The 14,584-nt window shown below is 43.0% G+C and overlaps 1 protein-coding gene across 2 annotated transcripts in view; it reads right to left on the bottom strand.

The window, feature by feature from the left end:
• The window catches only part of nectin1b (nectin cell adhesion molecule 1b), a 603,780-nt gene that overhangs the window by 389,824 nt on the left and 199,372 nt on the right, over window positions 1–14,584 (bottom strand). The window contains exon 6 of one of the 2 annotated variants that reach the window (XM_078533111.1): window positions 568–4,506. The exons of the other annotated variant lie outside the window; for it this stretch is intronic. Coding sequence (XP_078389237.1) covers window positions 3,989–4,506 — 518 coding nt within the window. The 3' untranslated portion in view covers window positions 568–3,988. Of the gene's footprint in view, window positions 1–567; window positions 4,507–14,584 lie in introns of those variants that run through there. 2 annotated transcript variants of the gene reach the window in all.

Raw genomic sequence — 14,584 nt, 5'->3', positions numbered from 1 at the left:
GCGTCAGTGAAAATGTTTTGCTAAGCAAGTGCCGCTTGATAGCGCTGTTGATGACTCCTTCCATTACTTTACTGATGATCGAGAGTAGACTGATGGGGCAGTAATTGGCTGGGTTAGACTTGTCCTGCTTTTTGTGTACAGGACATATCTGGGCAATTTCCCACATAGCCGGGTAGATGCTAGTGTTGTAGCTGTACTGGAACAGCTTGGCTAGGGGTGCGGCAAGTTCTGGCGCACAAGTTTTCAGTACTATTGCTGGAATATTGTCAGGGCCCATAGCCTTTGCGGAATCCAGTGCCTTCAGCTGTTTCTTGGTATCATGTGGAGTGAATCGAATTGGCTGAAGACTGGCATCTGCGATGCTGGGGATCCCTGGAGGAGGCAAAGATGGATCATCCACTCGGACCTTATGGCTGAAGATTGTAGTAAATGCTTCAGCCTCATCTTCTGCACTGATGTGCTGGGCTCCTCCATCATTAAGGATGAGGATATTTGTGGAACCTCCTCCTCCAGTAAGTTGTTTAATTATCCACCACCATTCACGACTGGATGTGGCAGGACCGCAGAGCTTAGGCCTGATCTGTTGGTTGTGGAATCACCTAGCTCTGTCTATTACTTGCTGCTTATGCTGTTTGGTCTGCAAGTAGTCTTGTGTTGTAGCTTCACCGGGTTGACAACTCATTTTTATGTATGGCTGGTGCTGCTCCCGGCATGCACTCCTGCACTGTTCGCTGATCTCAGTCTTGAACATACTCACTGGCTGAGACTCCAGAGCCCTCTGGGGTAGAGAATTCCAAAGATTCACCACCCTCCGCGTGAAGAAATTCCTCTTCATTTCAGTGCTAAATGGTCTCCCCTTTATTTTGAGACTATTCCAGATGCCCTTAGCTAGGGGAAACATCCTCCTGCATCTACCCTGTCAAGCCCTGTAAGAATATTGTATGTTTCAATGAGATCACCCCTCTTTCTTCTAAACTCTAGAGAATACAGGCCTCTTCAATCTTTCCTTAAATGACAATCACCATCCCAGGAATCAGTCTGGTGAACCTCCATTGCACTCCCTCTATGGCAAGTATATCCTTCCTTAGGTAAGGAGGCCCAAACCGCACACAATACTTCAGGTGTGGTCTCACCAAGGCTCTACAATTGCAGTAAGGCGTCTTTACTCCTGTACTCAAATCATCTTGCTATAAAGGCCAACATACCATTTGCCTTCTGAACTGCTTGCTGTACCTGCGTATTAGCTTTCAGTGACTCATGAACAAGGACACCAAGTCTCTTTGGGCATCAACGCTTCCCAATTTCTATTTTAAAAAATACTCTGCATTTCTGTTTTTCCTACCAAAGTGGGTAACTTCACATTTTTCCACATTATATTTCATCTGCCATGTTCTAGCCCACTCATTTAGCCTCTCTAAATCCCCTTGAAGGCTCTTTGCATCCACCTCACAACTCCCCTCTAGATGCCCAAAGGTGTGATACACCCGAGTTGCTTGCTAGACCACTTCAGAATCAACCACACTGGCGTGGAACTGGAGACACAGTGGCCAGACTTGGTAAGGACAACTAATTTCCTTCCTTAAAGGGGATGAATGAACCAGTTGGGGCTTTATGTCGATTGGGTGGCTCACAGTCACTTACTGATCTCAGCTTTTTAGTTACTTTAACAAAACTGAATTCAAATGATCAAACTACCATGCTGGAATTTGCACTCCATTCTCTGGAAGATTAGTCCTGTAACATAAGCACTACACCATCGTATTTGAACATGGCTTTTTGATTGTTCACAATTCTGATATGGTTCTGATAAAGGGTGCACTCCTGAAATGTTATAACGTCTTCACAGATAGTGACTGATTGGTTGTATATTTCCAGAATTTTCAGTTTTTATGGCCGTTTCAAACAAGGGTTAACAGAAATATGGGACAGTCCCCCATACTCCCTCTCCCACAACTTGGCAGCTGCTTGCAGTGTCCCTTGCCTGTGGCCTTCTATGAACCTGATGGGTGTCTCATCTTTAACGTTACGAGACAAACTGTTTTTGCTGTGGGCTATGCATTCCTGATTACAGGAAGCTCAAGGCCACATTTGAATCTACTGGTTCGGATGGTGGAGAGAGACTCTGGAAGCCACAGTAGTACAATGTTACAATTATCATTTACTGATAACATTTTCACCCACTTTGTGGGCGTTTTTAAACAAAGGTAACTGTTGACGCATTTCTTGAACAAAGAGAGTGCTGTGTTTGTCTGATAGCATGTGGTGAACTGTGTCCCCATTTGCTACTCTGCACAATGCCCATGTGTTAATACTGTGGGAGGTGCAGTACTTATTATGCAGACCTGCTGCCCACAACAGGAACAGACTGCAATTCTTTACAAAATTAAAAGGGCAAGAAGGCAAAAGCTGGAAGATCTTAAATCAGTAGCTGGCAAACAGACCTGCTCAGCATCCTACACTGCTAAAGGATCCACATCTTGCAGCTCAAGGCACGAGCTTTTCATATTATCTCTTGTTTATCTACACTGGGCACTTCTCAACGCCCACTCAAGAGAAACATTACCAGTTATGCATTATGAATGGAACAGACCTCTATAAGTGCAGATTTGACAATAAATTACTGGTAAGCCTTCTAGGAAACAGACATGTGTTTGGGTGCAGCTTGAGTGGGCTTCATTCAATTCCAGTTCTGATGAAAATGTCATTGACCTCAAACATTAACCATGTGTCTCTCTCCCGCTTTACAGATGCTGCCTGGTCTGCTGAGTGTTTCAAGCATTTTCTGCTTTTGTGTCAGATATTCAGCACCTGTAGAATTTTGTTTTTCTTCACTCTGATGACACCCATCAAACCTGGACTCTATGTTGCATGGCTTAACTTTTACAAAATCATTGCAGAGATGGACCTGGGTAACTGCAGTTGGATGAGGTAACACTATAAATCTAACATGATGTTAAAAGTCTGAAAAATACACGACAGTACATGACTGATTGTAGGCAAGATGCAGTACATTGAACATTTTGTTAAAGAGAATTCTGAAGCATGCACTGACTAGACTCAGCAAGTAAACCCAGATCTTTAAATGTCATAGAGACTGGTTAGGAATTTCATTGTGTAGGGGGAGGGTTTACACACATCTTGGCAGCTCGACACGTCACATCGCAGACACAGTTTTGAGATTTAGAGAAATGAATGCTCACGTGCAGGGAATGCTGGCAGCTGCAACCAGGACATCATTCAGGAGGGGAAAAAAATTCTCTTTATGCCAGGCAAATTCATTTTACATAGAAGCTTAAAAAATTGACAGCAAAATTGTGACCCAAAAGGTACCAAGACATTTAAGGTACCTGACAGGACCTTCTGTGGCTTTTGTGTTATGTGCAATTTAAAAAATAAATCGGTATTTACACATATTGATATCATCTAGTGGAACATCCAGCTATACAACTCATTATTGGCTGCAGCATTAGTATCTGTCCGCACCCCCACCCCCCCTCCATTTAATGGAATATTAACTGTTGCTATCACGTCATCACCAGTTGCTTACCAAACGAAACTAACCACTTACTAGCAAATACCAGTAAGTTATTAGCCGTGTCCAGTCCCAGTGAGTGGTTATAAATTAATGACTAAGTTAATGACAATTAAGGTAATGCAGCCACAGAAGTGCTGACAGCCTGATTGAATTCCAGTGTTTAGCACAAGTTACCTGATGTCTGCACAGTGTATTGAAGAGACATCAGTTTTTACAGAAGTCCAGCTGGTATGAGTGAGGTTTACCTCAAGTTAGTGCTATATAGACCAGTGTTCCTTTTGTTTGTTTTAGAAAACACTGTCTTTAGAACAATATTTATTTTTTTGAATTAAATGTAAAAAATAAACCACAATGTAATCATTAAGACTTTAGCTGTTCAGAGTTCTTTACAGTGGACCCAACTGTGCTGGAGGCAGGACAGTGATTTTGTCCCATACCCCAAGAAGTCTGGCACTACACATACCACTCTTTCTTTGAAATTATGGAGCCATCATTCTGTGACACCATGTCTTCCGTCAGATCCTGTGGATACTGGAAGCTGAGAGTCTGGTCGTCAAAGTCCTCCTGTGTGTCGCTCTCATCGACCGTGAAGTAAGGGCGCTTGGAGTCCGCGTCAAAATCAACCCCATCACGAGGAACTTTCCTCTCATTTTCATAACTTACATTCATGGGAGACGGCTTTTTATCCTCATCGCATTCCTCTTGGTAAGGGATGTGCTCCGGGGCGGGGGGCATGACGCCAGCTTTGCTGTATCCATTCCCAAACACGTGCTTCTTTGTGTTGTAGTCACCCTTGAAGGTTTGTTGCCTCTTACGAAGGACGATGAAGATTATGACACTGCTTAACAAGACGAGCACCGCACCTCCCACAACTGCTCCAATCACCAGGGTCTTGTTGCTGCCGCCGCTGCCGTCCAGACCCGCTCTCACACTCGGACTGCTTGTGCTGGATGGTAGGATTTGAGGGGATTCTGGGTAGGAAAAGACAGATGGAAGGGACAGCGTCAGTCCCATGTGATTTGAAAGATGCGGTGACAAGGGAAAAGGGAAGGGGAGACAGAGGGAAGGGAGAAAGATGGCTGAAATTAACAGTCTATTTCTATGCTGCTCTCTTGACATCATTACATTTATAAACAGCACAATTACAGTGCTGCCTTTGAGAGCACATCTCCACCCCTTAACACAGCTTGCTTTTATTATGAAACAAATGCAAAATAATGCAGATGCTGGAAAACTGAAATAGAAACAGAAAATGCTGGAAAAACTCAGCAGGTCAGGCAGCATTTCTAGAGAGAGAGAACCCTGTTCTGATGAAAGGTCTTCAACTGGAAACAATAAATGTTTCTCTCACTATTGCTGGCTGATCGCCTTAGTATTTCCAGCATTTTATGTTTTTATCACTTTTATTATTTTGTACAATATTCATTAAACACAATAGGAGTTTCTTAACTCAAATGTTTAGTGTCTCTCATACAAAGCCCTAGTTCTCCATGTTCCTCCGTCTCTTGTTTTCTCACATAGCCCAGTCTCAATGTGCCTCGTGCAGTCACACACACTTTCTCAGCCTCTCACAAGCACACACAGAGCTCTAGTTGAAACCCAAACTGTTCAAAGTATTGCTAGTTAATAATAAATGCAATCATATCAAAGAATTATATGAAGTATAAAATGTAATGCACAAGTTTAAAAAGGAGGGATGAATTATGCACACAATGGTCAAATGACCCACATCCATTAACACTCTTGCGGGTATATTGCAGGAGATTAACAGGCACGTATTGATCCAGGTCTAGACTAACATTCCAATTTATGGGTTCAAATCCCATCATGGCAGCTGGTGGAATTTAAAATTCAATTAATTAATAAATCCAGAATTTAAAGCTAGTCTCAGTAACTAGCCATGAAACTATCTTCGATTGTCGTGAAAACCTAATTGGTTCACTAATGCCCTTCAGGGAAGGAAATCTTCCATCCTTATCCAGTCTGGTCTACATGTGATGCCAGACCCAAAGTGGTCAACTCTTAAACTGCCTTCTGAAATGGCTTAGCAAGCTACTCAGTTGTACCAAACTGCTATAGGACCAGGTGGACTTCAGCGGTTCAAGAAGGTGGCCCACCGCCACCACCTTCTCAAGAGCAATTAGGGTTGGGAAATAAATGATGGCCTAGCCAGCAACGCCCACATCCCATGAAAGAATTAAAAATGTTATACACACACGCACGCACGCACACACACGCATGTGCACGCGCTCACTTGTTTAATGTGCTACATATGCACAATAGGAATGCCACAAACATTCCCGATCTCAGCAGCTGCAGTGACCCACATTCCTATTTTGTTAGGAACTGAACAGGAGGCAGAGTATTAAGATGCAGCAGCATGCCAAGAGGAAAGCTTTGTCCATTTAGAATGGAAAAAAGGTGCAACTCTGCTGAAAAAGATACAAGAAAATAGAATACAAAGCAGATCTCAAGTCTGAAAAGTAACAAAGAAATTATAAAGGTAAAAATTGGGTTATAAAACCATCATTGCTTGACTGGGAGGGTTAGAATGAATCAGACATTAGCCATGCATTCCTCTTTACAACCTGCTTCATCAATAATAGTTCTTCCATCCCTCTTAATAGATGGGCAATATTTTCTACTGCAAACTCTGCACTACATTTAAGGGGCCGTGAATCAATTGTGAAACCTCCTTCAATGCTTTGTTTAAAGTGACAGGTAATAATTTATCTCCCCTTTAATCATATCTGCACAGTGAGTTGTTATGATCTGGAATGCACTGCCTGGAAGAGAGGTGGAAGCAGATTCAATAGTAACTTTCAAAAGGAGAACAGAATAGACACTCGAAGGAAAAAATATTCACAGGGCTTTAGGGAAAGAGCCATGGTGTAGGATTAATTGGAAAGCTCTTTCAAAGAGCTGGCATAGGTGATGATGAGCTGAATGGCCACCCGAGAGCTGCATCATTCCGATAACAGAGGTCTCTATAACTTATGTTTCAAACTCCTTATATTGCTGCCCTATGAGTATTTTGCATCCAAATTTATAGTTCCTGCTTAAGGTTGCCTCAGAGAGGGGTTATCCACAGAAAAAAGTTTTCCCATCAGTGTTTCCTGATGTTATTCAGAATACCGACATATACCTGTACACCTCAGCACAGCATCAACACAACAGAAATACTGACCTGAAAATACTGTAATCAGAGCCTTAGATGCAGAATTACTCTACACATCCCCTAGTTCACACACGCAAGAATCCTGCTTTGAGAAACCATCATACCAATCTCCAGAGAATCCTATTTGAGCTCAACACCCCGTTAAAGATGCTGTAATTAAGAGCACATTAACTTTCATCTGATGTGTATTTGGCTAATTTATTGAGTCACCATTGGCTCATACTGAGGCCAGTGACAGACAAAGTAAAGGGACCAAACTGGAATAAGGAACTGCGGGGGCGGCAAGGGGAGGAGGGATGACTAAGACTCCTGCCCTTACCTAGTGCCCCATACTTGCAATTCCATGCTTGTGGGCAGCGGGTTTAGCTGGGATTCCTGTGATCAAATACCAGAGTCTGTGGGTTCACATGTAGAGTATGGATGAGGTACCTGGAGATAACCAGCACTTATGGAGTATTCTCCCAGGAAGAGTCAGCACCTTTGAGCTAATTGGAAGGGGTTGAAGAATTGTGAAGATCTTCAACTGTGTGTGGACAATGTCTGCATTTTATTGTGCGCAGACATCCCACTGTATTTAAAGATACCAATGCAGCCGCTTACATTGCCAGATAATCACTGGTGGGGACTAGATTTTTGCTAGCAGGCCTGCCAGTTAGAATTTGCCTCTTTCAGCTTTGAACATGCATTCTTCTGATAAGGATGAAAGCAAGTTGCATTCCTTTACCCAATAGAAACGATGACAAGATCAGAGAGAGAGTTTTGCCAGCACTGACTGAGAGGCCATTGATTGTAAATTCATCTCAGACACCAGTTTACAAACATACGCACATGCGAAATAGGAGCAGAAGTAGACCATTCAGCCCCTCGAGCCTGCTCCAACATTCAATAAGATCATAGCTGATCTGTTTGTGTTTCGAGTTCCACATTCCCATCTACCCCCGATAACCTTTGATTCCCTTGCCTAACAAGAATCTATCTCTGCCTTAAAAATATTCAGTGACCCCAACTTCCACTGCCTTATGAGGTAGAGAGTTCCAAAGCTGCACAACCCCCAGAAAAAAAATTTCGCCTCATCTCTACCCTCACCTTGGGGGAAGCGATGATGTAGTGGTATTGTCACTGGACTAGTAATCCAGAGATAAAAGCAAAAAAACTGCGGATGCTGGAAATCCAAAACAAAAACAAAAACAATACCTGGAAAAACTCAGCAGGTCTGACAGCATCTGCGGAGAGGAACATAGTTAACGTTTCGAGTTCAACAGACTCTTCTGTTGAAGAGTCATACGGACTCGAAACATTAACTGTGTTCCTCTCCGCAGATGCTGTCAGACCTGCTGAGTTTTTCCAGGTATTTTTATTTTTGTTTTTCTTTAGTAATCCAGAGACCCAGGGTAATGCTCTGGGGACCCAGGTTCGAATCCCACCATGGCAAATGGTGGAGTTTGAGTTCAATAAAAATATGGAATTAAAAGTCTAATGATGACCCTGAAACCATTGTCGACTGTTGTAAAAACCCATTAATGCCCTTTAGGGAAGGAAATCTGCATCTGCTGTCCCTACCTGGTCTGGCCCACATGTGACTCCAGACCCACAGCAATATGGTTGACTCTCAAAACAAGGGCAATTCTGGATGAGCAATAAGTGCCATGAATGAATAATAAAAAAAAAATGATAGTATTGGTAGGAGTGACCAATCCTTGTGGAGACAAAGTTGCATCTTCACATTGAGCATACCCTCCATCGTGTGATGTGGCACTAGCACCATTGGATAGAGGATAGGAGGAAGAAGAGGAGGGAGAAGCAGCAGGCATATCTAAACAACCTGGTGAAGCTATAGCACAAGACCACTTGCGTGCCAAACAGCATAAGCAACAAGTGATAGGCAGAGCCAGACAATTCCACAACCAACTGGTCAGATCTAAGCTCTGCAGTCCTGACACATCCAGTCGTGAATGGTGGTGGACAATTAAACAACTCATTGGAGGAGGAGGCTCTACAAATATCCCCGGCCTCAATGATGGAGGAGCCCAGCACATGAGTGTAAAAGATAAGGCAATTGCAACAATCTTCAGCCAGAAGTGCCGAGTGGTTGAACCATCTCGGCCTCCTCCAGATGTCCCCAGCATCACAGATGTCAGTCTTCAGCCAATTCGATTCACTCCACGCGATAGCAAGAAACAGTTAAAGACACTGGATGCTGCAAAGGCTATGGGCCCTGAAAATATTCCGGCAATGGTACTGAAGACTTATGCTCCAGAACTAGCTGCGCCCCTAGCCAAGCTGTTCCAGTATAACTACAACACTGGCATCTATGTGGAAGATTGTCCAGGTATGTCCTGTATACAAAAAACGAGACTAATCCAACCCGGCCAATTACTGCCCCATTAATCTACTTTTGATCATCAATAAAGTTATGGAAGAGATCATCAACAGTATTATCAAATGCACTTGCTTAGCAATAACCTGCTCATTGATGCTCAGTTTGGACTCTGGCAGGGTCACCCAGCTCCTGACCTTATTGCAGCCTTGGTTCAAACATGGACAAAACAGCTGAACTCCCGAGTGAGGTGAGAGTGACTGCCCTTGACATCAGCGCAGCATTTGACCAATTGTGGCATCAAGGAACCCTAGTGAAACTGGAGTCAATGGAAATCAGGGGGAAAACTCTCACCTGGTCAGAATCATACCTAGCACAAAGGAAGATGGTTGTGGTTTTTGGAGGTCAATCATCTCAGTTCCAGGACATCACTTCAGGAATTCCTCAGGGTCTTGTCCTAGGCCCAACCATCTTCAGCTGCTTCATCAATGACCTTCCCTCCATCATAAGATCAGAAGCGGGTATGTTCACTGATGATTGCACAAGGTTCAGCAACATTCACGACTCCTCAGATAATTAAGCAGTTCATGTACAAATGCAGCAAGACCTGGTCAATATCCAGGCTTGGGCTGACATTCATGCCACACAAGTGCCAGGCAATGATCATCTCCACCAAGAGAGAATCTAACCATTGCCCCTTGACAATCAATGGCATTACCATTACTGAATCCCCCACTATCGGCATCCTAGGGGCTACCATTAACCAGAAACTGAACTGGACTAGCCATACAAATACTGTGGCTACAAGAGCAGGTCAGAGACTAGGAATCCTGTGGCGAGTAACTCATCATCTGACTCCCCAGACCTGTCCACCATCTACAAGGCACAAGTCAGGAGTGTGATGGCATACTCTCCATTTGCCTGGGTGAGTGCAGCTCAAATAAGTACAAGAAGCTTGACACTGCCCAGGACAAAGCAGCCTGCTTGATTGGCACCCCTTTCACAAACATTCACTCCCTCCACCAGCAACAAACAGTAGCAGCAGTATGTACCATCTACAAGATGCACTGCAGAAACTCACCAAGACTCCTTGAACAGCACCTTCCAACCCATGATCTCTACCATCTAGAAGGACAAGGGCAGCAGACTCATGGCAACACCGCCACCTGGAAGTTCCCCCAACCCACTTGCCACCCTGACTTGGAAATATATCGCCGTTCCTTCACTGCCGCTGGGTCAAAATCCTGGAACTCCTCTCCAACAGCACTGTGGGTGTATCTACACCATAGGGCCTACAGCGGTTCAAGAAGGCAGCTCGCCACCACCTTTTCAAGAGCAGTTAGGGATGGGCGATGAATGCTGACCCAGTCAGTGAAGCCTAAATCCAATGAATTTTTAAAAAAGGGTGACTCCGAATTTTAAAACAGTGCCCCCCTAGTTCTGGGCTCACCCACAAGAGAAAACATCCTTTCCACGTCCACCTTGTCAAGAGCTTTCAGGATCTTATATACTTCAATCAAGTCACCCCTCACTTTTCTAAACTCCAGTGGAAACAATCCCAGCCTGTCCAACCTTTCCTCATAAGACAACCTGCTCATTCCAGATATCAATCTAGTAAACCTCCTCAAAGCTGCACACAGTATTCGAGATGCGGTCTCACCAATGCTCTGAATAACTGAAGCATAACCTCCTTATTTTTATGTTCAATTCCTCTCGTAATAAAGGATAGCATTCCATTAACCTTCTTGATTATTTGCTGTACCTGCATACTAACTTTTTGTGACTCATGCACAAAAACACCTCGGAATTCTACAGTCATTCTCCACTTAATTAATGCTCTACTTTTAATTCTTTAAGCCAAAGTGAACAGCTTCACATTTTCCCCACATTATACTCCATCTGCCAGATTTTTGCCCACTCAACTCATCTATATCCGTCTGCAAACTCATTGTGTCTTCTTCACAACATACTTCCCTATCTTTGTGTAGTCTTCAAATTTAGCTACCATGCTTTCATTCCCATCCTCAATGTCATTGGTGTAAATTGTAAAAAGTTGTGGCCAAGGCACAGACCACTGCGGGACTCCACAGTCATATCCTGCCAATCTGACAAAGGCCCATTTATGCATAGTCTTTTCTGCCAGCCAGCCAATCCTCTATCCAGGCAAATATGTAACCACCTACACCATGAGCTTTTATTTTCTGCAATAACCTTTAATGTGGCACCTTATCAAATGCCTTCTGGAAATCCAAGTACAGTACGTCTACAAGCTCTCCCTTACCCACAGCACATGTTACTCCTTCAAAGAACTCTAATAAATTGGTAAAACATGATTTTCTTTTGACATACTGTCTCTTCCTGAATACCATGTGTTTTTCTAAGTGCCCAGCAATAACCTCTTTTAATGATCGATTCTAACACCTTCCCCACGACAGACATCAAGCTAACTGGCCTATAGTTTCCTGTCTCTCTCCCTTCTTGAATAGAGGGGTTATATTTGCTACTTTCCAGTCTGATGGAATCTTTCCAGAATCTAGGGAATTTTGGAAAATTAACACCAACACATCTACTACCTCTTTTAGGACTCAAGGATGAAGTCTACCTGGACACAAAGGCTTGTCAGCCCGCAGCTCCATCAGTTTGCTCAGTACTGTTTCCCTAGTGAGTGTAATTTCACCAAGTTCTTCTTTATCCTCCCCCTCCTGATTTACAGCTATTACTGGAATGTTTTTTGGATCCTCTATAGTGAAGACAGAAGCAAAAGATTTATTCATTTCATCCACCATTTGCTTATTATCTACTATTAACTCCCCATTCTCACTCTCCAGGGGGCCAACACACACTTTACCTACTGTTTTCCTGTTTAAATATTTGTAGAGACTCTTGCTATCCATTTCTATATTTCTAGCTAGCTTCCTCTCATACTCTAATTTCTTTCTCTTGATTAACCTTCTAGTCATTCTCCGCCGTTCTTTATATTCTGACCAATCATCTGACCCACCACTCATCTTTCCTTCAGTTTGATGCTTTCCCTAACTTCTTTAGTTAACTACAGGTGGTGGGCACCCCCTTTAGAATTTTTCTTTATAGTAGGAATATACTTATTCTGAGAAAAACCCCCTTAAATGTCTGCCACTGCTTCTCCATTGATCTATCCCCTAGCCTAGCATCCCAGTTCACTTCAGCTGGCCCAGCTTTCATGCCCACATAGCTGCCCTTATTTAAGTTTAAAATACTAGTCTTAGGCCCACTCTTCTCCCTTTTACACTGGATGTGAAATTTAATCATATTGAGGTCAATGCTACCTTTACCCTGAGGTCATTAATTAATCCTGTCACATATAACCAGCTCTCTGGCTGGATGTTTGTGGATTAACCCTGGAACTGGACAAACAAAAAGGACCAGAGAAGCTTCAGGTGTCTGAGCTCCTGAGAGTAAGAGGGCTGTAAAGTTGCTCATCTTACAGTCAGATCGGAGAACAAGCCAGACAGAGACATTTTCTTAAGTAAAAACAAACAGTGCTGAAAATACTCAGCAGCTCTGGCAGCATCTGTGGAGAGAGAATCAAAGCGAACATTTTAAGGCACTGAGATAAAAGCAAAAAACTGCGGATGCTGGAAGTCCAAAACAAAAACAAAAATACCTGGAAAAACTCAGCAGGTCTGGCAGCATCTGCGGAGAGGAACACAGTTAACGTTTCGAGTCCGAATGACCCTTCAACAGAACTAAGGAAAAAAAGAATAGAGGTGAAATATAAGCTAGTTTAAGAAGGGGGGTGGGGGGGGGTGGGTGAGAGACAAGTAGAGCTGGATAGAGGGCCAGTGATAGGTGGAGATAACCAAAAGATGTCACAGACAAAAGGATGTGACATCTTTTGGTTATCTCCACCTATCACTGGCCCTCTATCCAGCTCTACTTGTCCCACCCCCATTAAATCAGCTTATATTTCACCTCTCTTCTATTTTTACTTAGTTCTGTTGAAGGGTCATTCGGACTCGAAACGTTAACTGTGTTCCTCTCCGCAGATGCTGCCAGACCTGCTGAGTATTTCCAGCACTTTGTTTTTATTTCAGATTTCAAACATCTGCACTTTTTTACATTTATTATAGACATTTCTTTGTCTATTACTGATATCATCTCCAGTTTCAGGCAGGAATAAAGCTAGGTTAGAGATAAGAATCTCAGGCTCTCCCAGTTGATGTGATCTGGTATAGAACTTTCTAACGTCACCTGCTAACAGAAAACCATTTTGGTGCCAAACCTAAATGAAGGACACGATTCAGATAAGGGCTCAAAGCAGGAAGTGAAACAAGGCTCTTGAAAGCCAGAGGGGGAATTTGCCAATTGTTTGCTCTCTATACTTAGATTATATGCCTATTGATAGCTATGGTTCAAACCTGTTTATACACAAACGGAGTCTGACACCTTGACTACACATCCCACATTTTAGTACTTGAAACAGCTTATTGTTCTGGTTTCTTAGTGTATTTTATGTCTGTCACTATGGTTTCCCAAGGCGTTAGCTACCAATACCACTGCCACCCTTGGTCTAGGGACATTATCGAGTCTCCCAACACGGTACAGAGTTTATGTCTTTGTCACAGTTTCCTTGAGCATGGATTGATGCAAGTTTGGTACATTAATGCCTTTTAATCAAAGAATGTCATTTATCCTCACTTCTGTGAAGAAAAACACAGCAGTGAATATAGACAGGTTAGGTGAGTGGACAAAGATCTGGTAGATGGACTATAATGTAGGAAAATGTGATGTTGTCCATTTTTAAAATTCAAGTTTTTATCCAAAGAGGCACATTATCTAAACGGTGAGATACTGCAGAGCTCTGAGATGCAGAGGGATCTGGGTGTCCTAGTGCATGAATTGCAAAATGTTAGTATGCAGGTGCAACAAGTAATTAGCAAAGCAAATAGAATGTTATTGTTTATTGTGAGTGTTAAATATAAAAGTTGGGAGGTTATGCTTCAGTTATACAGGGCATTGGTGAGACCACATCTGCAGTTTTGTGTACAGTATAAGATGTAAATGCATTAGAAGCAGTTCAGAGAAAGTTTAATAGACTAATACCTGGAATGGGCGGCTTGTGTTATGAGGAGAAACTGGAGGCTCGGTTTCTATCTGGAGTTTAGGAGAGTAAGGAGACGACTTGACTGAAACATATAAAATCCTGAGGGGTTTTGACAGGGTGAATGTGGAAAGGATGTTTCCTCTTGTGGGAGAATCTAGAACTTGGGGTGGGGTCACCGTTTTAAAATAAGCTGTCGCCCATTTAGGACAGAGATGAGGAGAAACTTTTTCTCTGGGGGTTGAGAGACTTTGGAATTCTCTTCTTCAAAAAGTGGTTGAAGCAGAGTCTTTGAATATCTTTAAGGCAGATTCTTGATAAGCAAAGGGATGAAAGATTATTGAGAGTAGGCAGGAATATGATGTTAAAATCAGATCAGCCATGATCTTATCGAATGATGGAGCAGGCTTGAGGGGCTGAATGGCCTACTCCTGCTCCTAATTCATATGTATGTTTGTATGGAAGAGTGGGAGG

The sequence above is a fragment of the Cetorhinus maximus genome, chromosome 2, assembly GCF_964194155.1.
Source record: "Cetorhinus maximus chromosome 2, sCetMax3.hap1.1, whole genome shotgun sequence".
Taxonomy (NCBI): Eukaryota; Metazoa; Chordata; class Chondrichthyes; order Lamniformes; family Cetorhinidae; genus Cetorhinus; species Cetorhinus maximus.
This window is presented reverse-complemented; position numbering and strand designations above follow the sequence as displayed.